We start from the raw sequence: 25,014 nt of genomic DNA on the forward strand, positions 1-25,014 counted from the left end.
CTATAACTTGATAATATCGATGAATAAAAGTACTTACTCGTATTCGATTTTATTTTGAAAGATAATTATTTTACTTTATAATACGGTTTTGAGGTTAGGTATCGTTAGTAGGAAAATTGTTATGAATTATTGTTGAAAAAATTGGGAAAAAAACTACGAAATCGGACCAAATAGACGTTTGTTTTAAAATATGTTTGATACCAACGATTTCATGTCCTAATTTAAAAAAAAAAGTATAAATATTCTTATGAAAAGTAATATTACGCAATTTCTTAAATATATATTTCCAATAAACTCCGAAATATAATGAAACTTGGCAACGTCGAAAATAGTAAAATCTCCCTTCAGTAAATTTGGCAACGTCGAATATTATTTAATTCTCTGTTTGGTACGTCGTTTATAATTTTTTAAATATTAGTTTCCAATAATCCCTGAAATAAATTTAATTTTGGCGAATCTATTTCCGATTGGTGTATCGTTCATAACATTTCAATAATTCGTTTCCAATAATCTCCGAAACACAGTGACCTTTCTCAACGTCAGTTTAATTTATTGTCTATTCCATTCGAAACTTCAATTTCCGATAATCTCCGAAACACTGTTAACCATGGCAACGTCGAATATTGTAAATTCTCTCTTTTAATTGGTCGTTCAAATATTTGCTATTCTTATTTTACAATAATATCCGAAATACAATAGAATTTGGCAACGTCGAAAACTGTAAATTCTTCCTTCAGTTTGCCGTTCAAATATTTAAAATGTTATTTTCCATTAATCTCCGATATATATATTTAAATTTGGCAACGTCGAATGATCAATTTTCTATTCGGTTAATTGTTCATTTTATTTGAAATTTCAATTTCCAATAATTATTCCGACATAAAATGAAATTTGACAATGTCGAAAAATTTCCGATTTAGATTTAAATTTGGCAACGTCGAATAATGTTTAATTCTTCTATCAATTCATCAATTATGACATTTCGATTATTTATTTCAAATAATCTCCGAAACACAGTAAACCTTGGCAACGTCGAATATTATTAAATTTTCCATTCGATTTATTGTTTATTTTATTTGAAACTTTTATTTCCAATAAACTCCGAAATATAGTAAAACTTGGCATCGTTAAATATTGTATATTCTCCCTTCAGTTGGTATTGAGGAAGTAGTGTGAGTGTTGGCAACGTCGAGTATTATCAAATTTTCCTTTTTTTTTATTACATTCGAAACTTTCCAATAATCATTGTATATCATTATAATCTTTTTTACGATTCAAAATAATATTACAAAAATAGCTGACATTTTCATTTCTTACAATCTTTGAAATAAAATTAGCTCTGGCAACATCGGATATCATTAGATTCCTCGTATGGTTTATCATCAAATCATGACAATTGTAATCAAAACTAAACAATTAATTATCTAATGATTAATGCTACAGTTGCAGATATTTAATTAAAAAAAAATCTTATTAAAATAATTTTAATAAATTTTTAATAGTATTATATTTTCTATTTTATTTTTTTTTTCAATTCCTGCAAATACTTATCACAATCCATAAGTAGACAATTACAACGTTGCCACGTTTTAAAAATTTTTGTGTTCGAAATGAAGTGAAAATAAATATATACAGAATGTATTCAGTCGAAACAATTATACGAATAGTTAGATCTAATAAATCGATTTAATAATATATATACAGGATGTTTCTTAATGCAAAATTTAATATTATGCAAATGAGCTTGTATAACACAATAAAAAGCAATACGCAATTGGCCTTAGAAAAATTTAAATAAATATTATTTACACTTGAGCATTTTTTTTATTATCCTTTCGTCCTTATTTCGTTCAATTACTTTCAGTTTTTTTTGTTTTGACTTAGTTTTAATCACTGTTTTTATCACTTCCGTTGACAGGTGTACTACATATTATGTACAGAAGGATTGTAGGTAACTTTTGACGGCTTTAACAGGTCATCGGGTTCCTCGTGAGGAATTTCGTTATCCTCATCGCTAAAAACCACATTCAATACTTTTAAAAATTACAAAAACATTCGTACTTACTTATATAGGTTATGTTTGGGTAGAAATAGAGATTTAGGACAATCTTTCATGTAGGGCCAACATTCTGCTGGTCCGCCATATTGACCGGTACCAGCATATTCCGCTTCCACGTACTCGGTAAGCATATTGGCGTAAGGTGATTTGCTTGCGCTGAAGAAGAGCTTCAACATTTCGCCGACGAGTCCAAAATTTGTCATTGGATGGGCGTGAACTTCGCAAATAGCCCTTAAAAGACACGCCCTTCCGTCCATTCCGAACTGATCTAATAAATCTTCCAACATCACATATAACAGCGCCCTCTCTCCTCCATGGAAAGCGTGAGGCATTGGTTTAACGTCCTTTTCAGTGGATCTAGGAATAATACAACAACGTTATAATCCGCTAAACCTTTCAAATTATTTTCACCTTTTTCCACGCCTGCGCAACATTCCACCAATGTAATCAGCTAAGATAGTACCAGCAGCTCGACCCATTGACCTAGCTAACAACGGTGGAAGAACTCCATAAGGATTCTCGTTATCTGTTAATCCCAGTTTATTAAAATCAACTAAAACAAAAATTTTCCTCAATATATAATCATAAGAAAAATTAATAAACTCCCAAGTTTTTTAAATTAGGTAAATCAAAAAATTCAAAAGCCGTCTCTGTCTTTTTACGAATATCGATAAATGAGAATCCTGCATTATCACAATACAAATCATATACAGATTCCTTACTAAACTTAAGTAAATCCCCAATAGATGCTCTATTTAAAATAACCAATAATTATTTCTAAATTTAGTCAAAACTATAAAAGTTGAATTAAATTCACTAAAATATTATATTATATCTATTTGTACGTGTTTATTGCCATATAAAGTATAAAATTCATAGATAAATGATTTTATAATTGATCATTAGATTCATACATCGGCAGTGTTGCCAAGATGTGTGAAAACGAATGAGGCTAGGACTTTTCGTTAGCCCGATCATGATATGAATGTTCGGAAACTGCGACGATGACGGATTGTTTAATTTGTCTATGGATTTTTGAACTTTAAAAATATTTATTCCTAATGAATGACTGTCTATTATTAATTCTCGTGAGTAGCACGATTGGTAGGTTACTGAGGTTTGAGGTTTTTATCCCTTTCGGCATTTCAGCGTACAAATAGTACTAAAGTTCAGTGCAAAATATGAAAGAGCTGGTAAATCGTCGTAGAACTGCTCAATAACAATTATAAAACATATAGAATCTATTATAAAACTAAATAAATATCATAGAAGAATCAATGCAAAAAAAGTAATGTTTCAAATTTGAAATTTCCCTCGTAAAATGAGCGCGACGTCCTTAAACTGTGATCTAAATCTCGTTCTGGGTTAAGATCTACGATCAGCTGATAGATGATTTACCAGACCTGAAGATCTTAATCTCCGAAAGGCACTTGTATAATATACATATTATAGGAATTGAGTTGATTTCAAATTATTGTCACTAATTATTTCCATAATTTGTATTATATTGTTTAAACCCATAATTTGCTGCAAATTCACTCCTTACTTTTTGATTTAATTATACCAATTGATAAAATGGCGATATGACAACACTGTTTTATATAAGAAAAGTCATTAATCTCACAATTCGAATAAACTAACAAGAAGCGTTGAAATATACAAGAAAAGTTTCTTATTTTGAGGTTATGTTTTTTATTTCTTATTCTTTTTATTTATTGAACAGTTTCAGTTGCATTATTTTCTATTTTGTTGGATTTGTACTTTTTGTTGTAGTTAGTGACTTGTGGTTTTATTGTATAAACGAAGGTAAGTTCGTATTTATCGATGAGTGTTTGGTTATATGTCAAATCAAACATTTTCATCAAAGTTTGATATTTTTTATTGTGAGCGTAATCAAAACGTGTTGTCATACGAGTGGTATTTGAGTTGTTTACATATACTTGAAACATTCATCTTGGTCAAAAATGGAAATAAATCACGGACATTTTCGTATGATGATTTTCTAAGACTTTCGATGTGAATTCAAAAATTTGTCTTTCCGTTTGTTGGGTGATATTATAAAAAATAACGAAGAATTTTTTATTGGGAGCATCAAACGAGATCACGTGACAAAGGTAAATTGATGTGGTTGGCTCTTTTTTGTTTAAGTTGAAAGTCACCGGCGGCAAACAGCGACATCAAACAACAATTAGGTATGAATAGTCATGCATTTCAATGTTTTTAATTTTGTAACCTCAAACGGCAAACGGAAAGTCAAATTTATGAATCGGCCATAAATCAACGGCAGTGTGGCTATCAACTCGCTTCGACTTTGGTTTTCCGAATTAAATCTTAAGTAGACACCCTTGTATTATAAAAAAAAAAATGTTTAAAAATATGAAAAACATACTAAAAACAATTACCCTAATCTAAGAACTTATCAAATTTAGATAATTTAGTAGAATCACGATAATCAAAATAAAATAGTTAATTGACGTATTTATTCTTATTATTTTTTATTCTTTTATATAAGATTTTGTTATCATTTTTTTGATAAAAAAATTAAAATACTTCATATTTTATTCCAAAATATGAATTTATGATGGTCAAGTTGAAGTTGTAAGCGTCTTATTTGAAGAATTTCTAATATTTTTCCATCAGAAACTATTTAAAAACAAAATTTAAAAAAAGTAATTAGAAATATGAAATTTTGTAAAAAAAATGAACATTTTATAGTTCATATAGTTTGAATTTGAATCGAAAAGAGCTAAAAACTTTCGTCAATAGATAGCGATAAAAAAACATTATTGTCCTTACTTGTGAATGGTAAACTGATGGTCAAATTAGAGAAAAAACCTTCTGGTGGATATCTCACGAACGGTAGCGACAGAGAAGGAGATATAACCAAAGTAGTACCGGGTGGTAGTGCTAAACGTCCATCTTGTGTAACCCATAATATTCTTTTCTGTCTAGATTTCGATCCATCTTTAGTTAATGACATTGGCGTTACCAACAAGATTAAAGTTAAAATGTTTATTGTTTTCAAATTGTAGTCAGCCATTATTATCTGAAATAATAAAAATATGAATAGAACAAATTTCTTTCCGTTTCTAATGGAATACTAAACATCGACGAATAAAAAACTTGTATCTCATACGATATCGATTAATCATAATCTCCGACTGTTGATTTATTTTTGTATTAATAAACATAACAGTTATTCAATCATCACACTACAATATTATGTAGTTGAGATGAAGAAGGCAAATCCCAAATAATTACGGATTCATTATATAGAAACTCGTGTCAACTCACGTCAGATTTTTTTTGTTCGGATTCAGAATACGTGCCAAGCATTCAATATGTATGTAAGTGAAACATATAATTTATTGAATTATTTAACCCGATTATGAATCTAAAATGTCATATGATCCGGAAAATATTCATTCCAATCGAGTACAGTTAAACTAATTATTTTAAATAATTACGAATTTGGTAATTATCACTTTAAATTGCTAAATATCACCTCGTATGGGGTACTAAATGTCTGGGGTATTATTTAGAATGAAACTTAGGTTAGATGGGAAGTTTATATAAAAAAAAATAGGCCAGGTATTCAAGCATTTTTTTTCCGAATTTTTTAATGCGGCACCGATTTATTTGAAATTTTGATAGATGATTGATGATGACGATTTATGCCAAATCGTCACTTACCGAGGATGGTCCTATAAGTACCAAGTCTAGAAATAGAAAATACATCGAGAGTGCTAAATCTGACGAATAGGGTGCATGAGGTAGCAATTCAAACTTTAATTTATTAATTTGGACCATTACAATAAAGGATTTATGACCTGGTGCATTGTCTTGATGAAACAACATTTTTTTCGAGAGTTTTCCTTGATTTTTTCACACAAACGTTGTAATAAGTTCGCATACTATTCACCGTTGATAATCAATGAAAATTATCCCACGCGTATCTCAAAACAACGACACCAACACCTTACCTGCAGATGGAATGACCTTTGGAGCCGATCCTCCTTTTTCAGTTCTTTGTTTTGATTGTTTTTTTTTTGTTTAGGTGTGAAGTGATGTACCCACGGTTATGAAACGGTTAAACATTCGATAGAAACATCATCACGAATCAGTTTTTGTTGCATTGTGAGCAAACGCAGCACCTATCTTGCTCACAGCTTTCTTATGTTCAAATTTTCGGTTAAAATGCGATGTATCACACTTTTTGAAATGCCTACTATGTCTGCTAGCTCGCGTATTTTCAATTGACGTTCCCCCAAAATCACTACGATGCAGGTCTCCGATACCCAATACTTTAAAACAGTCCCATACAGAAAAGTATCTAATTCAGTTTTTATATTATTTAGGTTACATTTTTTCAAATTAAAGTATTGTATAACATAACGATGACCAATTTTGGTTTACAAATTGACTATTGATAGCTGCCAAATAAATACCTAACAACGTGGTGTCTTCAAACTTCAAACACATGTTGTACATAGTGTGTAGTTTCTAATACAGTGATATTTTTTAAGCAACTACCGCCATCTAAAGTTCAAACCAAGTAGTTCTGGTACCATTCTCTCACAAGATTAGATCGATTATTTTAGAAACCAAAATATGTAGTGGAATGAAATACGAAAATGTTATAATTTATAGTTTAATTATGATTAAAAGCATGTTTTTTAGTATTTTTTAACAATAATTCAAGTTTCGCATGGACCTGTTTATATGCCGATAAATAATTTAGAACGCGAACTACATATTATCGCGATTACATTTTTTTGTAACGGCATCTACCTCATTTTTTAGACGATCTCGTTTCGAGTGTATCAGTACGACATTGGCTGTGGCGTTATCCTTATTGACATAATGACACAAAAATATTACACATCTTCCATGTTATGACCGGTCGAATAATTATACACAAACTTTATGTATTAAAAAAAAATACTACAGACAGTAATTTGTGTGCCGAATACTTTTATCCACTAGTCAGTGGCGTAGCAGGACGGGCCTCCAGCCCGACAGGACCGTGAGCACAAAGATGTCCTATTAATACATTATTAGAACATTCAGTAAAATTTATTAGTTTTATCTTTAATTAATTTATAGTTATAGTTCAAGTTTGAAGTTCCAGAAGAGAAAAATAATTTATACATCATAGTTTAGCTTCGCATGTCTAACCTAACCTAACCTAATCTAAACTGACTTAACCACTAATTTTAACTAAGAATATTGATAGAATATCAATTAATAAACAACAATACACAAAAATTCATAGAATTTTATCTTTTTTCATGGTCAAATGAATAAAAATAAAAATTACGAATAAAAAAAAACAAATATTGATAGATTTACTAACGATAGTCGTATGCAAACAAACTAGACTAAATTCTCTTCAAATTTTATGATGTCATCATTAGGTAATGAAGACATGCAAAGCTAAACTATGATGTATAAATTATTTTTCTTTTTCTGCAAATTCAAAGTTGAAAAACTATGTGAAGGGATGATTTCCGCGCCCTACATGTATATATCTAATTTTTCAGCTTAATTTCCTCTTTAACATACTAAAATTTTGACGAAATCGAAGGGGTGTAACCTAATCTAGATAATTACCATAATAATTGCATATATTTCGAGTTATTAAGTTTTTCGTAACAATTTTGACCCTTGCAGACCCTTATAAATTATTTTTTTACAAGGATACACTTAAAGATATGAAAATAATTTCTGTTTGGTTGCTTTTAGCAAGGTCAAACGTATTTGAATCTATGTCTAAAATTTTTTCATTTTATACAGGGTGAGTATAAAAAGTGTTCAAAGTTTTACTTCATAAATATCAAATTTTAAAATAGAACCACCCGGTTTTCTCTATTGTACTGCATTCAGGGCTAAAAAATAAGGTAAATTCATGTATACTATCCCTAAACCTTACCATTATCCAGATATTAAATGTTTTATGTAAATTTTTTAGAGATGCAGGTGTGGGCTAAATTTCATTTTGACCCGTTGATACACCCTATATAAAATGAAAAATTTTACATAAATTCAAATACGTTTGACCTTGCTAAAAGCAAACGAACAAAAACTATTTTCATATCTTTAAGGGTATCCTCGTAAAAAAATAATTTATAAAGGTCTGCAATGGTCCAATTTTTTACAAAAAAATTAATAACTCGAAAAGTATGCATTTTTAGAAAAAAGTTTTTAGACAAAAGTATACTAAAATTCTACGGAGATTTCAACAATGTATTAATATACGGGGTGTTCCATTTAAAATAACAAAGTTACAGTCGACTTCCGGTAGAATTGGATTTTGTTATATACAGATTGTTTTAACTCGTCGTGGGACACCCTGTATATGATATGTCGGCATTATCTTGATGAATAAGCACTTTCTTCTTCTTCGGATAGTGTCATTTTTACGCGATATTGACCTTCAAATGCTACTTTTGAAGTTAGTGGACGAATATTCCAAAAATTCTGATACAAGTCGACTTTTGCGTATTTTTTTCATTATAATTTATATCAAAAAACCCGGTACCTAGATAGTTTTCTCAAATTACAAACTTTTATTGCCGGTTAGAAAATTAAATGGGCACAGTTAGAATTTCAACACGAAATAAAAATTTTATGGCTACGTTGTTTCTGTTCATTTGAATAGTTTCCTTAACGAAAATAATGAACATTCCACAACAACAAATTGACATTGAAATACGACGAAATAAGAAAAACAAACACGTTTTAATGAAAATATATAAAATATCTAAAAAATTCAACTAGAAAATCGTGTTTTTCCATTTTTATTATATTTTTATGCTTCATTATTATTTCGTTTGTCTTTGAGTTCCACAATATCGCTAGAAAAAAAAAAGCAAAATGAAGAAAATCGGAAACTGAACACGCAGAAACCATTAGACTAAACTAAATATTCAATATTCGACAGGTCAGGGTCCTATTTGAAGAAAAACTTTCTTTTTCATTGGATTTAATTGAGCTACAACCTCGAAGAAAGGTGCTAGGCTAAAATCGACAACAATGCCGCGCAGTGGTTCCCTCTGTATTTTCTTCTCTGCAGTCGTCAGAAATGGTTCCCACTAACTATTAAATTCGAGCAGAATTCCGTTTCTTCACGCAAGTAACTTCCGGTGGAGAGCTGTTCAAAGATTTGAGGTTCATTCTCAGTAGCATTCGTTGAACGCACTCCTAAAGCTTCCAATGGCACAATTAAAATAACTTTTACCGAAAAATTGTTGTTTCTTCACACTACCGAAACTCCCGCACTGGCGGAAAACTTCTGTAACTTAACAATATAAAGGCTGAAACAACGTCTCGAAAAGTTTGCCGAAAAAAATGAAAACTGGGTCAAAAATTAACAAATAGAACAATGAATAATGTCTTGTTTTGTAAAAACATCTAATCCCTACTTTTCGTACAATCCTCGTAATTTTTAAATATTTTATAATAAACAATAATAGCTTTTTCTTATTAACAAAAGTGCTGTCAGTTTTTGCTAAAATAATCAATAAACTATTACAAATTAAATTGAAGTTACTGATTTTTTTAAGATAAATTGACTAGATGCTTTGACAGACGTCAATAACGAAGCAGTCTGATAATTTTTCTTTAATTTCTTATATCTCAGACCCTCAGTGGGAAATTTTTCGATGTTCCGCGTATTTTGCCCGACCCTGTATATTCGCGGCACGTTCGTACCAAGTATAAATAAACAAAAGCTTTTAATAATCAGTACGCGTAATCGGTTCATTTCCGATTCACAAACTTTCGATAGATATTTCAACAATGTCACTACATCGATAGCATACGAAATGATTATCGAAAAAAGACGAATTTAAATATATAATAACATTTTTTTTAATTCATTTATTATTTCAAATAAATATTTACAAATTTCTTTGAAAACCATCCGTGCTTTACGAGCTTAAATCCTAGAATAAACGCTTACGAGGGTAGTTTTTCTTTCCGCCATTTTGTAACACTTTTGCTTTCTTTTTGATTTTTATTTGACAGGAAAGCAAGTAATTGTTCGAATATCTGGTATGAAATAATTACTCTTGTATGTCATAATTACTTTTAATTAATATTATGTTAAAATTATTTTACTTGAACTAATTCGAACTTTTTATATTACGAACTCATTTTTATTAGTGTATGTGGTAACTGGAAGTCGATAATTTTCCAGTCATCTGTCACCAGCAATATTGTACTTCATCTGTCTCGTCTGCTCAATAACAATGATTAAACATATAGATTATAATAATAATAATAATATAAATAAGCATCATCGAATAGTTAAAACAGAAAAAAGTAATAAAAAGTAGATCATATTTTAAATTTCCACCGAAAATTTAACGCGACGTTCGGAAACTGTGATCTAAATCTCGCTCTGGGTTAAAATCCGAAATCAGATGATCTACCTGAACACGGGTTATAGTTTAGGAAAAGTCCTTGTTCATCGCATGCTCTAGTGTGCCATCTGTCATTAACCATCTGACATTGTGTCATTTATCTAATAATTTATATCTATGATCCCAACCATTTTGTGAGGTCATCGTAGGTTGTATATATGACGTAAGCATACGAGTTTCAAATTAAAAAACTGTTTTTGTTGATATCGAACCCAAAAACTTTTAGTTACAAAGCACATTTAGTCATAATATATTTCCTATTCGTTTAAATATCTTGATTTAATTAAATTATATTACTTTATGATACCTCCGCCACTGGTACTTTGAAGAATTTTTTTATGAAGACTACTAATTTAATTTTTAATTTGTTACTTATTTACGTACCTCGTAAAAAACGATGTAATATTGTAATACTACTGTAATATTACTCATCAATTATATTTTTTATTGTTTGTTTATTTATTTATATTTCAATTATTATTATCCCTTAAAACCTACGCCTATGAGGCAACAACGAATCTCGGTATAATGAAAGAAGTCAAAATACGATCCTAAGGGAAAAAACTTGAAATTTACGAGCACCTGTTCAATACTTTAAGCCGAAAAAGAAATAAAAAGGTAGACTGTAATGACTAATAAAAATTGTGTTATAATCGGTCAAGGTTATGAAGGAATCCTGTTCTGTAATTCTTGTTTCCATGACTGCCTTTCAAAGTATACGCGTATGTTCATTTAACAACCATATATTATAGCGGAATCGGAATATATTACGAAGAGAAGAATGTCATTTTTTGCATAAATCAATTGTATATATGTAAAGAGAAGAAGTTTGTACGTCAAAAAAATTAAACGCCACAAAATATTAGTATTATACAGTATGTCTCATTATTATTATATAAAAAAGTGTCACAAGACTATTTTCAGCTTATATATTTGTCGTTATCTGTATTTTTATCTTTCGTAATTATTCTTTCCCATTGTTTTAAAATTTATGAATTCATTGCATCGTTAGAATATTATTTATGATCTACAATCTTCGCCTGGTCGGTGTAAAAATGCGGTTAATTTGATTTAATTATCGGTTTTCACTTTATGTCGTCCTTATTTTTTATTTATTGATAGAAATAAAAATTAAAATTCAAAATTATTATGAAAACGCTCTTTTAACTAGACTAAATAGTAAGATTTCAAATTTTGTTTTTATTTTACTTTTATTTATTCAGATGTTTTCTAGAATGAATTATAATATGAATGACAATCTGTGCATAAACCTAACCTAAATTCAGAAGTGGTAACTTTATAGAATTTGCAAAAGCATTTGACTCGCTAAACATAGAAGTAATGACGTGGGAATTCTTAGAATAACAATTGCTCGACCAGGATATACAGCAGGAAAACAATTAAACCAGCGAATTAAAATCGAAAAAAGACTAAGACAGGGATTTGTGGTGTGGATAATGAGCAATACTGAGGATAAAGGGCTAGGAATCAAATGGAACCTATTTGAAAAACTCGAAGATCTTGAATTGGAGAAAAACTATCGAGAAATAACTGCAATAGATAAACTTAATATGAAAAGAGGCTACAAAATTAGCCAAAAATCAAAAGGAAATCTTTAACAAAGATGGAGAGAATCCGCATAACGAAACATGAGGATAGTGACCTTACCAGATCATATATAGAGTGTTTTACTTCGATTTTGATAGATAGAAATGCCCATATTTTTTTAACTACTGCATATTAAGAACGAGGTTTATAGGAGAATATGTAGAATTTTGGGATTGCAGTAAATCAAACACCGAAGTGTTAAATTATGATAAAAAATATATTAGTCAGTCTAAGAAGTCCGTCACCAATCGGATAACCTTTCACAAAAGTGACAGTGAAAATTTTCGTAAAATGTATAAGAATTGTTCGAAATTTCCGAAATTTTCTTGGAAAATCACTTTAATTTTGGAGGAAAAATCCAAACTTCCTACTTAACTTTCAATATTTTCAAAATTTCAAGAAAAACCAGAATTTTTATGAGTTTGAAAGAAATTTATAGAATTTGGAAAACTACTTAAATTTCAGAATAAAGAATTATTTCTGTCGTGTTTTTTTTTAAATTTTCTTTAAGAATTTTAAAAAACTGTCGAATTTTCCAAAAATGTATAAGAATTGTTCGAAATTTTCTTGGAAAATCACTTGGCCCAGCATGTTTTCTATGATTACTACAATTACAAAAAACTCGGCCATATATCGCTCGAAATGATCATTGTATTAATAAAAAAAGTTGGTTTAAATAAACTTAGTGGAATCTATGGATTTTGAAAAATAAATACTGGGCTAAATTCGTAACGACATAACCTATCAAAATTCAACATCATTCCTAACAATAATTGAATAGCAAGCAAAATCAATAAACCTCAAATTTATGTCTTATTGTCAATGATTTAAAATTTTTATGAAATATATATTTTACCACAATTCTCGTTTAATTAACTAATTAATTAATTAATAATGAATATAATGATTTAAAGCCCTGATGGTGAATATGTAGTTTTTTTCGAAAACTTAAAATACATATTAAAAAGCGTACATTTTGGTGTTTGATTGCAACGGTCCCACAATATAATAATAATCATTAAAGAATACCAATGAAATGTATATTATTTTTATTTCGTTTATATATTTTATTAAAATTATATTTTAAAGAAATTATTGAATTCAACTTACTCTGTTTTGACAGTCGTATCTATTCCAAAATGAAACTAAATGAATGAAACATTGTAACACACTTATAAAACATCCTGTAGTAATTTTAAATCATGTCACGGGTATAACTGATTAAAAACGTGATAAATCGAAATTTATTTATAACGTTTGCGTTTACGGGAAAAAATTTTTTTGGAATTTCGTCCTTCGACTGTTCAACTTTTTCGATTCAAGTGACAAACGAGCGTCTCGACTTATTCTCACTCTCAATCCCACTGACCGAGTCGCAGTCGGTTCTGGTGACTTGGTTCTACTTGGCCCGAGTTCTTGTGTTTTATTTTACGGAATTGCATAATAATTAACAATCATTACTATGCCTTCTACATCGTTTTTAAAAATGCGGATCTGACCATTACTTTTTCGGTAATTAGGCGCGGTTAAAAAAATAAAATTTCGTTTAAAAAATTACCATACGAACATAGTACCTTTTAAATAACAATCGTTTTAATAATTAATTTGGTTTTCTACGAGGAGTACGAGGATAGTCCCAAAAGTACTTGGTCCAATAAAGAAAAGACAAAAATTTTGTTTTTATAATAAGAATCATCAATTTTCTCAAAATAGTCATTAACTGCCGACATCACCTCTTCATTATTGGAAAATCTTTGAACTCCGAAACACCGAGGAAACTAAATCTGGCGAATAGGGCGGATAAGATAGCAATTCAAACTTTAATTAATCAATTTTGGCAATTGCAATAACGGATGTATGAACTGGTGCATTGTGTTGATGAAACAACATTTTCTTTTTAACCTTAGCTTACAAATTCAAATTGGAATCAGAAGCAGGACTGTTGCAACCAATACTCAGTATGATTGGCTCCAAAAACAAATGTTGAACATCTCAAAAGAACTTTTGAATCTCCTCCTTTTATCTGTACTCATACCAGTTCAATCTGGTTCAGATCCAACCACGTCATTCCACGGTACGAGGTCTGGCTATTAAATAACGAGATTGGTTACGAAAAAATGGTTTTATTATAAAAATTAATCTAAATTCTATCTATCATATATATCTATCTACATTTAATACATCTACATTTAATATACTCCCCTCCCCTCGCCACACACCTTTCCATACGTTTTTCCATTGATCAAAGCAGTGCTGAAAGTCTTCTTTGGTAATGGTCTTCAGGAGCTCTGCCTTTTTTTGCTTTATCGCTTCCATCGACTCAAATCGGATCCCTTTCAAAGCAGATTTTATCTTCGGAAACAAAAAAAATCGCACGGTGCCAAATCTGGTGAGTACGACGGGTGTTCGAGCACTGGAGTGCGCTTACTGACCAAATACTGCTTGTCCTGGTGCAACTCGTTCTCGTAGTGTTGCCAAAACTGACAAATAGTAAGTCTGGTTAACAGTCTGATCTTCTGGACCCCGTTCAGTCATCGCGATAACGTTAATGTCGAAAAAAAAACGATCAATATTGCCTTGAATTTTTATTCGTTCTCTCGGTACTTACTAGAGCACTTACAACACTCAAAAACACGCTTACGAGATAGAGAATTGTCCCTATAGGTTTATTGCAACTATTTATAGCATTCAATCGGAGTTTTTTTCAATTTAACGAGAACTTTAAGATTGATACGTTGCGCAAATACTATAATAGTAATAAAAACGTGTTTTGGGACGTGCATAGATAAGATATCTAGATACCCAACGCGTAGGACGCCATCTAGGCGCGCAGTCGCGTTATTTATTAGCCAGACCTCGTATTCTGCAATTTCATCAACACGTTTTATCATTTACACCAAATTTACTTATTATTTTATTAATGATTATTTACTGTATTTTACTTAGGTAGGAGCATCAGCCACTCCCGAAGTAAAATTAATTTGTTTTGAATGACAATACTTAGCGTTCGTTCGTGTGTCACATACGGGGTCAAAATAAGAATATAAAATTGTTTTGAAAAGAAAGTACGAACATAACCGAAAATTGCGTGTAAACATAACTCGAAGATTATAAACATGAATAATATAATTAAACAACATTTCGGATCTGGTCTAACTGGAGTTTTGTGAAGAAAAATCCAGAACATTCTGAAATATAAAAGATCAAATTACGTAAACAGCTGTCAACTTTTTATTAGTATAAATATGAATATTGTAAACATCAAAAAAATGATTCTTGTTAATTCAATCGTGAAATTAATTAAGTTATTTCGCTTCAAAAATTGTAAATTGTGTTTTTTGTAATAATAAAGTTTTTTGAAAATATATTTTCAAGAATAAAATCTTCACCCCTGGTCATCGATAATGATGGAAGCACAGGAATTCAGTCTTCTTTCTGATGTGGAACTTCTTCTAGGCAAAAACTACGATTGCTCCTGCTATTATGAAGCTGGATTTGTAGGTTATTCCAGTTTTCCAAATGCAAGTGGTAATTTTCTGTCGCCTGGTACAGGATGTCTGGGAATTGACTCAACTTGATGTCTTCTAATGGTAATTTGGATGTCGAGAAGAATTATTTGCTATGAATTTCTCATTTGGAAGCGTCTTTGTTGCTGAATAGATTTGATATCCTATTGATTGCGCCAATTAACTTTGAGGTCCGTTTTTTCTATGGGAACGCACTCTATTTACCATGATGACAAGAGTTCATGGACCGTACTACATAAATCCACTTTAATTAATATTTTTGTTTCGACAAAAAACTTTATATACAAAAGAAGAAAAACATAGTTTACGAAGATAATAAAACTAATCTTCAAGGACTTCAAGTTCGTGGCGAAATTGAAAACATTTTTATCGATCTTCAGATTTACAAATATGGATTTGATTATCTTTATCCAGATAACGAAATCTTCGAGATAAAATTAAATCTACTTATTTTTCTACTGTAAAGATTGAATCACAGCGTAAGTGAAAATCGATTCTAATTATTTGAAAAATGGACAAAGGAAAAGTGAATAAAGGTAAAAAGCTCACTAGATTGGTTAGCGTGAGAAATGAATATAAAAACGGTGGAATTCAGTGAGTATTCAACATGAATGTTAACAGTAAAATATTTTTTCAATCCATTATTTTACTTACATTTTTTTAATCGTAAATCACAACACTTTATAAATATCTACTTCGATAGCTGAATAATTAAAGAATATTTTCTATCAATTTTATCTTTTAACGTAAATTTTTTACCAAGATACGAGGACGGTCCCAGAAGTACCTGGACCTGAAACTACGCAGTAGCCATCAATAATAAACGTTTTCAGTGAATTTGTGATCACAATACTTTTATTTGAAAGGCTTTATCCCAACCAATATAAAAACTGAACTAGATTCTACTCTGGATGAGACTGCACCTTCTTATTAACAGTAAAATATTGGGTAGCAAAGTTTAGACGAGACTGGACGACCTCCGAAGACCAGCAGCGCAGTGGTCGACCAAACGGGGTAACGACTCAATAATGCTAAAGAAAATCCACAAAGCGGTACCGGATGATCCTCGATTGAAAGTGCGCTAGCTACCGGACATAGTAGGCATTCCGAAAAGTTCAATACATCGCTTATTGAAGCTGTGAGCAAGATGGGTGCTGCGTTTGCTCACAATGATGCTGAAAAGGGAGAACCGCCTCCAAGGAAATCAGTCAGTTTTTTCATATGCGCGTGGGATAATTATCATTGATTATCTTGAAAAAGGCAAAACTTTGCGAAGTTATTGCAACGTTTGAGCTAATGAATCAAGCCGCATTTGGATAAGATGTATCAACTGACACATTCGTTATTGCAATGGCCAAAATTGATGAATTGAAATTTGAATTGCTATCTCATACACCCTATTCGCTAGATTTAACCCCTTTGGATAACTTTCTGTGTCCAGTCTTGAAAAAATGGCTTGTTGGCCAAAGATTTTCCAACAATTAATGGTTAATAGCTATTTTGAAGATCTTGACGATAAAAAGGGTTTGAAACTCATTGAACATCGTTGGGAAAAGTGTATGGAGTTAAAAGTAGATTACGTTATATAGTTTTTCCCAAAATTTTTGTGTTTTTTTTTTGTTGGACGAGAATCATCATCGTACAGCGTTCTAAACTACGATTTGTGGCTATTGAATAACGAAGTTTATTTATCATCTATCCCTACATCATTACAAGCGATTTTTCCATTGTTCAAAACAGTATTTTTCTGACAGTTCTTTGAAGACGCGCGCAGCTTTTTCTCTCACAGCTTCAACAGATTCAAATCGTTTTCCTATTAATGTAGAAAGTTTGATTTGTTCACAATCTCATTCAAAGTGCCAATACAAATAGTTTTAAGAGTTTCCGTTGTTCAAATGTGAAAATTTTTAGCATTTTGTATCTACAGTTTTCGCATGTTGAAGTTTCCTTGTAAAATATGTCGCGCACATTTTTTGACACTTCCTGTTTTATTCAATAATCGCACGAATCCTTAACCGACGTTCAGATCGAACCGATTACCGATTTTTTCTAAATTTTCATCCGTTTTTGACGTACAAGGGCGATTTACTGCAACAAGTGTATTTTAAAATAAAACCGTATTAGCTTTAACAAATAACTACATAAATTCCATTTATTTTGTTTAGAGATAGTTCGTTGGCGGTTTTAGAAGAACTAGTTCAATGCGGAATATGTTTGGAAAGGATGTGCGAACCGCGTATGCTTCCCTGTCAACACACCTTCTGTTTAGCATGTTTGAAAACGATCATTTCCGCTAAACTTCTCTACCTCAAAGATGGTATTAAACTAGCAGTGAACACGGTTGTCAAAACTTACAGTTGTCCTGTATGTAAAGCCGAATTTTCTTTAAAAAAAGGTTTGGAATCTTTGAACGATTTATCCAAGAATTTCCACGTGGAAACTTTACTTAAATTGCTAGAAGGTGAACAAGTAGTAACTTCTCCACAAGTTAAAGCGATCGATTATAGATGTGTCAAATGTCAAACTATTTCGGAATATCAAGAACACGTATGTCAACATTGCGTACAGGTCAGTTACCGAAGACGTCATATGTCACAGTCATATTAGACATTTTTAGTCCCATAATTAGATAAAATGATGAATTTTTAGTGTTACATTGTCATTTTAAACATTTGTAGTCCCAAAATAAGATGAAATAACGATTTTTTTAGTGTTATATTTGAAAATTCAACGCCATATATCATTTAGACATTTGTAATCCTAAAATAAAATGAAATGACGATTTTTTTAGTGTTACATTTGAAAATTCGACGTCATATGTCATTTTAGACATTTATTGTCCCAAAATAAGAGGAAGTTACGTTATATTTGAAAATTCAACGCCATATATAATTTAGACATTTGTAATCCCAAAATAAAATGACGATTTATTTAGTGTTACATTTGAAAATTCGACGTCATATGTCATTTTAGACATTTATTGTCCCAAAATAAGAGGAAGTTACGTTATATTTGAAAATTCAACGTCATATGTCATTTTAGACGTTTGTTGTCCCAAAATAAGAGGAAGTTACGTTATATTTGAAAATTCAACGTCATATGTCATTTTAGACGTTTGTTGTCCCAAAATAAGAGGAAGTTACGTTATATTTGAAAATTCAACGTCATATGTCATTTAAGACATTTGTAGTCCCAAAATGAGAAAAAATGATGATTTTTTTATTATTACATTTGAAAATTCAACGTCATATGTCATTTAAGACATATGTTGTCCCAAAATGAGATAAAATGATGATTTTTTTATTATTACATTTGAAAATTCAACGTCATATGTCATTTAAGACATATGTTGTCCCAAAATGAGATAAAATGATGATTTTTTTATTATTACATTTGAAAATTCAACGTCATATGTCATTTAAGACATTTGTAGTTCCAAAATGAGATAAAATGATGATTTTTTTATTATTACATTTGAAAATTCAACGTCATATGTCATTTAAGACATTTGTAGTCCCAAAATGAGATAAAATGATGATTTTTTTATTATTACATTTGAAAATTCAACGTCATATGTCATTTAAGACATTTGTAGTCCCAAAATGAGATAAAATGATGATTTTTTTATTATTACATTTGAAAATTCAACGTCATGTCATTTTAGACACTTGTAGTTCCCAAATCGAACGTCGTCACCTCCTTTGACTCGCCTAAATAAAGCCGACAGGGAGACGAGGCAAGTGAAGGCGAAAGTAGGTGAGGGCATCGTTCACCTTATCGCACCGAGTTTCCTCATGTAACTTTGTAGAGAGTGTGGATAGGACGTAAGAAGTATCATTCAGTAGTTGCCGAAAATATTTGTTGATTTGCTATTAGTTACAATCTCAAAATATAACAAAATAATAATTTTTTTAAAATCACTATCACTTCGTAACCTCAAATTAGTTTCATGTACCTATTTCAGATATTCTGTTCGATATGTTGGATAGATCATTTGTCAGAGCTGGATTCCAACCTATCTCAACTCACCGAACAAATCGAAGAATCGAAACTGAGATTGAGTCACAAATCTCAAAATTTCTCAAACCGATGCGACCAACTTGTCGGTAGGTTTTTCTAACCTACGAATTTCCGTTTTTTTTTTTCGAAAAAATCATGTGTTTTTTAGAAACAATAAAAGAAAGTATCGAACAGAAAATAGCGAACATTCGGGAATCCGAAAAAAACGTTCTGCTGGAAGTTAAAGCTATAAAAGAACAAGGAAATGTTTTACACGATATGATAACATGCAGAGTTGAAGCAGTTAAAGGAAAAATTCAAGATATCATCAACGATAAAAAACAGAACAAAAATAAGGTACAGTCAACACTAATTATTATACAGTGTGTCCCGCGACGAATGAAAACTATGTGTATATGATAAAATCAGGAAGTCGACTGTAACTTTGTTATTTCAAATGGAACACCCTGTATGTTAATACATTTTTGAAATCTACGTCAAATTTTAGTATACATCTGTCTAAAAACTTTTTTCGAAACATGCATACTTTTTGAGTTATTAATTATTTTGTAAAAAATTTGATCAGTTGCATACCCTTATAAATTATTTTTTTACGAGGATACCTTTAAAGATATGAAATTGTTTTTTATTCAGTTGCTTTTAGCAAGGTCAGATGTATTTGAATCTATGTTAAAAAATTTTTCATTATATACAGGGTGTGTATAAAAAGTTTAACTTCATAAATATCATATTTCTTTATTTTTTAAATAGAACCACCTGGTTTTTTCTATTTTAATGCTTTCGGGGGTCAAAAATAATATATGTATATATAGCATACATGAATTCGCCTTATTTTTATGAAGTTAAACTTTGAACACTTTTTATACACACCCTGTATAAAATGAAAAAATTTTTAACATAGATTCAAATACGTTTGACCTTACTAAAAGCAGCCGAACAAAAGCCGAACATTTTTCGAAAAAAGTTTTCAGACAAAAGTATACTAAAATTTTAGTCAGATTTCAAAAATGTATTAATATAAAGGGTGTTCTATTCAAAATAACAAAGTTACAGTCCACTATATTATCCGCCATATACAGATAGTTTTAACTCGTCGTGTGACACCCTGTATATTAAAATCTACTTTTAAACTAGACCAAATTTTTTTGTGAGTGAATAATAATAACATATTATCATGATCTTATAAATATTTGCCAATTTCTGGTACGCCCAGTTAAGTCGAATCGAATTCGCAAAAAAAATCGATCGACATTTGCATAATAGATGACATTACCTAGAACTAGATATTATAATCATTAACCTGATCAAATTCAAGATAAGCAACTACATGAATATTCATCGAGAAACTGCGAAACTTTTCGAAGAAATTTATCACTACGGCGAAGCGCGAATCGTTTACGACGCCGAACGAATTAGAATCGATCAAGATAAAGAAGGTATCTACTTCGATTTAACGGAAAAAGATCAAACTAAAGGAGAAAACGTTGAAAATCCTTACGAAAATGTCGCTTCCATGGTGAAACATTATAAATCGAGATCTTTTGTACCAAGGTAAGTGTTTAAAAATAAAAACATAATTTAAATCGAATGATTTCACTCAAATTTCAATTAATCATCTTAAAAAAAATATTTCGAAAACAAAAAAACAGCATCTTAAGAAATAAAAAATATTTTTAATACACTTTTCCTATTAGTTCATTTTTCTAGAACAATCTGACAACAATGCATATGAGTATTTCTATCTATATAATCTATTCCGAACTCTTCTTCTTTTTTTTAACACTAGGCCTCAACTGTCAGAGGTATTTAGCGTATTTTCATGATTTTCCTAATTAGGTTAAGAATATTCAATTAAAAGTGATTTTTATTTTAACGAAAAAATAGTCCAAATACCAATGGCTGCTGAAACCTAAGTTTTATATAAAAAAGAATCGTAATCGACGAGGCCATAGATGAATATCCAATTATTTCAATTTACACGCTACCGTCTTCCAAACCGAGGTATTCGCTGTGATGGAATGCACAGTAAACTCAATCTCCTCAGCTGTTATTCAAGATATAGCGGCCGAAATCGAGTGCTCTAGACTAGTCCTACAAAATGAGTGACGGCTGCAAGATCTAACTCGTTTGGGTGCCCGATCACTCACTCAACAAAGACAACTCACTCTCCAGACTGGGAACGACGAACCTAGAACCCATCCTTGGTATTGGCGGTAAGATCCAGGTCGTTTTGGTGTCCAATCACTCGAGCAAGGACGAAGCGGATTCACTCGCCACACTGGGATCGGTTAACTCACCAGAACCCATTCTTGGTGTAGTTAAAAACGTTGCTATTGCGTCATTTAACGTGCTGTTTGCGAGACGGGCTCCGCAGAGATAGATAGAGACACCTGGCATGAGAAAAACGAAGACACACCGAAAAACCGCGGACACTGTCCTCTAAGACGCCATCTCCACACCATGGACATTACGAACGATCCGCTGATGCATGGAGGAAGATGAATCTGCAAACCACGTTAACTGTGAGTGCCTAGAAGTCACACAATCGCGAGCATACACGTGGGCATGTTTCACAGCTTGCCTAATGAAATGAAAGGGCTCAAACCAAAGCGCCTGATCGGCTTTTGGTAACTTCATGGGGGGCATTTCCCATTTGTAGACTCTTGGCCGCCTACAAATGGGAAAATCCACTGATGTGTTAATTTTTATTTAACGTTATAGGTTATTATGGTCGAAATGTCCCAGACCGGGCGGGGTGGGCGTAGCTCCATGGGATCACAACAAAATTTACGTCGCCGCAACGGATACAAAAAATATCTTGATACTAGATCGCGCTAAATTTAAACTTCTCGGTAGGATAAATCATCCCGAGATGCTGTGTCCGATTAATTTGGCATTTTCGAAAAAATATTCCGAAATATTCGTAACTGATAAATGGAAACATTGCGTCCACGTTTTTTCGAATACCGGCGATTATTTGAGAAAATTCGATAACTTGCAATTGAAAAGTCCAGATGGCATAGCGATCGGACAGAGCGACGAAGTTTTCGTATGCGATACGGGGAATAACCGAATCGTCGTTATCGATTCCGAAAGCGGGAAACTACTCTCGACTATAGGTAACTAATTTTTTTGTGTCAAACTCGTATTTTTATCGCTAAAACTTCATAAAAACTGAGCACGCGGTAATATCACGAACATAACCTAAAAGTTTGGATTAAAATAGTTGTTTTTGTTGTTTCGTACATTCTGCACATAATTTTCTTCAGTTTCCTTAGTTGAAGCACATGATTGTCATCAATTCCAGCCTCTATATCCGTCTCTTACTTTTCATGACGTAATTACTCTTATCGTCATCACTAATTATGTCAAAAGTATCTGCTGATTTAAGAAATCGTCATCCATCATCTGAAAGCCCATAAAGATACTTTCTTTTGACAGTTAGAGCATACGGTCTTTCCTATAAAGCCTCTAGAACACCTTGGTACATTGATTCCATAATAGATGGCGCTTTCTTCAGTAATATTACAGCCTTAGGTGGATTTCTACCTAACTGAGAGAGAAACCGTATGACAACCCCAGTAACCGCGTCAATGAAATTCGACATCTAGTTTTCCCTGAAACTGATACCCTGTTGTTTCCTCGACTCACGATCAGCTGAAGATTCGATCGCGTCTTCGATTGATCGCAGCTACCTCCGAGCCCATCTGTAGGTGAAGCTTTACATCTTTTAGAAGCCAACTCGTTGCTGTATGAATCTCTTAACTTGAAACAAACAAATCCATATGGAATGACATTTCCGATTGGTCGAAATAGGGCCAGGAAAGTCAAAAACTTTATAAATCGTTTACAACGCGAACTCTAACCTGATCGAAACGCGAATGAGAGCGTCAACGCAAGCGCAAACTTGAGAAAATATAAATCAGAATTTGACGCTTTCGATTACTGCATTTTGTGCGTAGGTTCGCGTTTAATTAACGAACGGTTGACGTAAATAATAAATAAACACCCGAACGAGGGTTTCCCCTAGACGAAAATCAGCTTTCACACTCCAGCTTACGGGAAATTCGATAAAAGGATAAAAGGCTCTACTGTACTTAATTTATAGCGACTACACTTGCATATCTTCCCGGATTAGAATCATAATTAAACACGTTAGTTTAGCGTTTTGGATGTCGCAGAATCCATTTATCTAGATACACCAATAATTTGATCAATTAACTTCCGGTGCGGCTTTTTAACCGAACCGGAAGTCGACAAACGCAATAATCGATAAAACCGGAAGTATTCATATGCAATATAATCGATTTCGAAAACGCTTTATCAGCGAGTTTTATTATGTTTCTAAACCGGATAGTTTATCAATAAGATAAAATAAAAAAAAGATAAAATGTTTTTTTCATTCTCATAGGAAAGGGTGAGTTGCATATCCCCACCAGCGTCGCTATACACGGCGAAAAATTAATCGTGGCCGACGTGGGGAACAACAGGGTTAAAATCTTCAACAGAGACGGTGTATTGTTGAAGGAAATCGGATCTTTTGGCCGAAATAAAGGAGAGTTTCGTTCAGCGGAAGTCGTTGCAGTCGATTGCTTGGGTTTTATTCTAGTAGGAGACGCGGGGAACGCGCGAATTCAAGTATTCCAACCCGATGGTAAACTGGTGACCATATTCGGAAGCAAAGAAGGATTCGCTTGGATTTCCGGTATACACGTCACATCTTCTTTAGACATAATTTGTACCGATAGCAGAAGTAGAAGTCTAAGAATATTTTAATGTGGATATTCTTATAATTGAAATAAAAATATATTATGAAATACCTCGTATTTTATTACTTCGACATCTAAACCTTCCATTCCAAAACTATTTCCTAAAATTTTTCTCACTGTTAAATGAATTTTACAAAACACTTCGTATACTTAAAAATATGTTTACCGCGCTTCATCTCATCGGTCACTGTCATTAACTTATTCATTACCTCAGTAAAAAGTCCTTTAGTTTGATGCTACCATAAAACAGTAAAAACATTTTATGTTTCCCTTTTTACTTACTCTATCCAAACATATTTTGTCTATTATCACTTGGAAATTTCTTCTTATTATGGACATAAAGAGTTTGCTTCTATTTATAAATGGATATATTAGTTATAATAATAATTTAAAATTATACCTTTTATTATATTATTTGAAATATTCTTCGTCATCTATAATTTCTCTTATTGTAACGTAATATTAAATCTGCTCTTCGACTTTCTATCACAGATCTTCGGGTATGCTCTGTACTTTCTGTCACTGTCATTTCTCAGTAACAAGTACGTTCGTTTGACAGCTCCGTAAACCAGAATATTTTGTTCCATTCAGAATAATACACTCTA

General features: G+C 31.6%; 2 protein-coding genes across 3 annotated transcripts; one reads left to right on the forward strand and one right to left on the reverse strand.

The window, feature by feature from the left end:
- Positions 1-79: 79 nt before the first annotated feature.
- On the reverse strand, positions 80-24,933 carry LOC130443055 (uncharacterized). Of its 2 annotated transcripts, none has more exons than XM_056777506.1 (5): positions 24,810-24,933; positions 4,856-5,105; positions 2,471-2,612; positions 2,066-2,416; positions 80-2,014 (listed from the first exon to the last, which is right to left on the reverse strand). In XM_056777506.1, the coding sequence occupies exons 2-5, from the start codon at positions 5,097-5,099 to the stop codon at positions 1,924-1,926; spliced, it is 828 nt and encodes a 275-aa protein (XP_056633484.1). In that variant the 5' UTR covers positions 5,100-5,105; positions 24,810-24,933; the 3' UTR covers positions 80-1,923. The 2 variants fall into 2 exon arrangements, with proteins under 2 accessions (XP_056633484.1, XP_056633493.1); XM_056777515.1 differs by lacking the exon at positions 24,810-24,933 and adding an exon at positions 13,204-13,459.
- LOC130443046 (RING finger protein nhl-1-like) lies at positions 16,033-24,457 on the forward strand. Its single transcript, XM_056777494.1, has 7 exons — positions 16,033-16,214; positions 17,786-18,188; positions 19,585-19,726; positions 19,789-19,976; positions 20,956-21,191; positions 22,362-22,759; positions 24,052-24,457. Exons 1-7 carry the CDS (start codon positions 16,132-16,134, stop codon positions 24,414-24,416), a joined length of 1,815 nt encoding a protein of 604 aa, XP_056633472.1. The 5' UTR covers positions 16,033-16,131; the 3' UTR covers positions 24,417-24,457.
- Positions 24,934-25,014: the final 81 nt, after the last annotated feature.

The sequence above is a fragment of the Diorhabda sublineata genome, chromosome 1, assembly GCF_026230105.1.
Source record: "Diorhabda sublineata isolate icDioSubl1.1 chromosome 1, icDioSubl1.1, whole genome shotgun sequence".
NCBI lineage: Eukaryota > Metazoa > Arthropoda > Insecta > Coleoptera > Chrysomelidae > Diorhabda > Diorhabda sublineata.

Bases quoted from the DNA above. Each gene is read 5' to 3' on its own strand.
- LOC130443055 (XM_056777506.1), bottom strand. From the start codon at position 5,099: ATGGCTGACTACAATTTGAAAACAATAAACATTTTAACTTTAATCTTG. The intron at 2,613-4,855 runs GTAAGGACAATA...TTTTTGTTTTAG, and splicing joins CATCAGTTTACCATTCACAA to TTGATTTTAATAAACTGGGA. The intron at 2,015-2,065 runs GTAAGTACGAAT...TGTGGTTTTTAG, and splicing joins CCCAAACATAACCTATATAA to CGATGAGGATAACGAAATTC.
- LOC130443046 (XM_056777494.1), top strand. From the start codon at position 16,132: ATGGACAAAGGAAAAGTGAATAAAGGTAAAAAGCTCACTAGATTGGTT. The intron at 16,215-17,785 runs GTGAGTATTCAA...TATTTTGTTTAG, and splicing joins TATAAAAACGGTGGAATTCA to AGATAGTTCGTTGGCGGTTT. The intron at 19,727-19,788 runs GTAGGTTTTTCT...TGTGTTTTTTAG, and splicing joins CCGATGCGACCAACTTGTCG to AAACAATAAAAGAAAGTATC.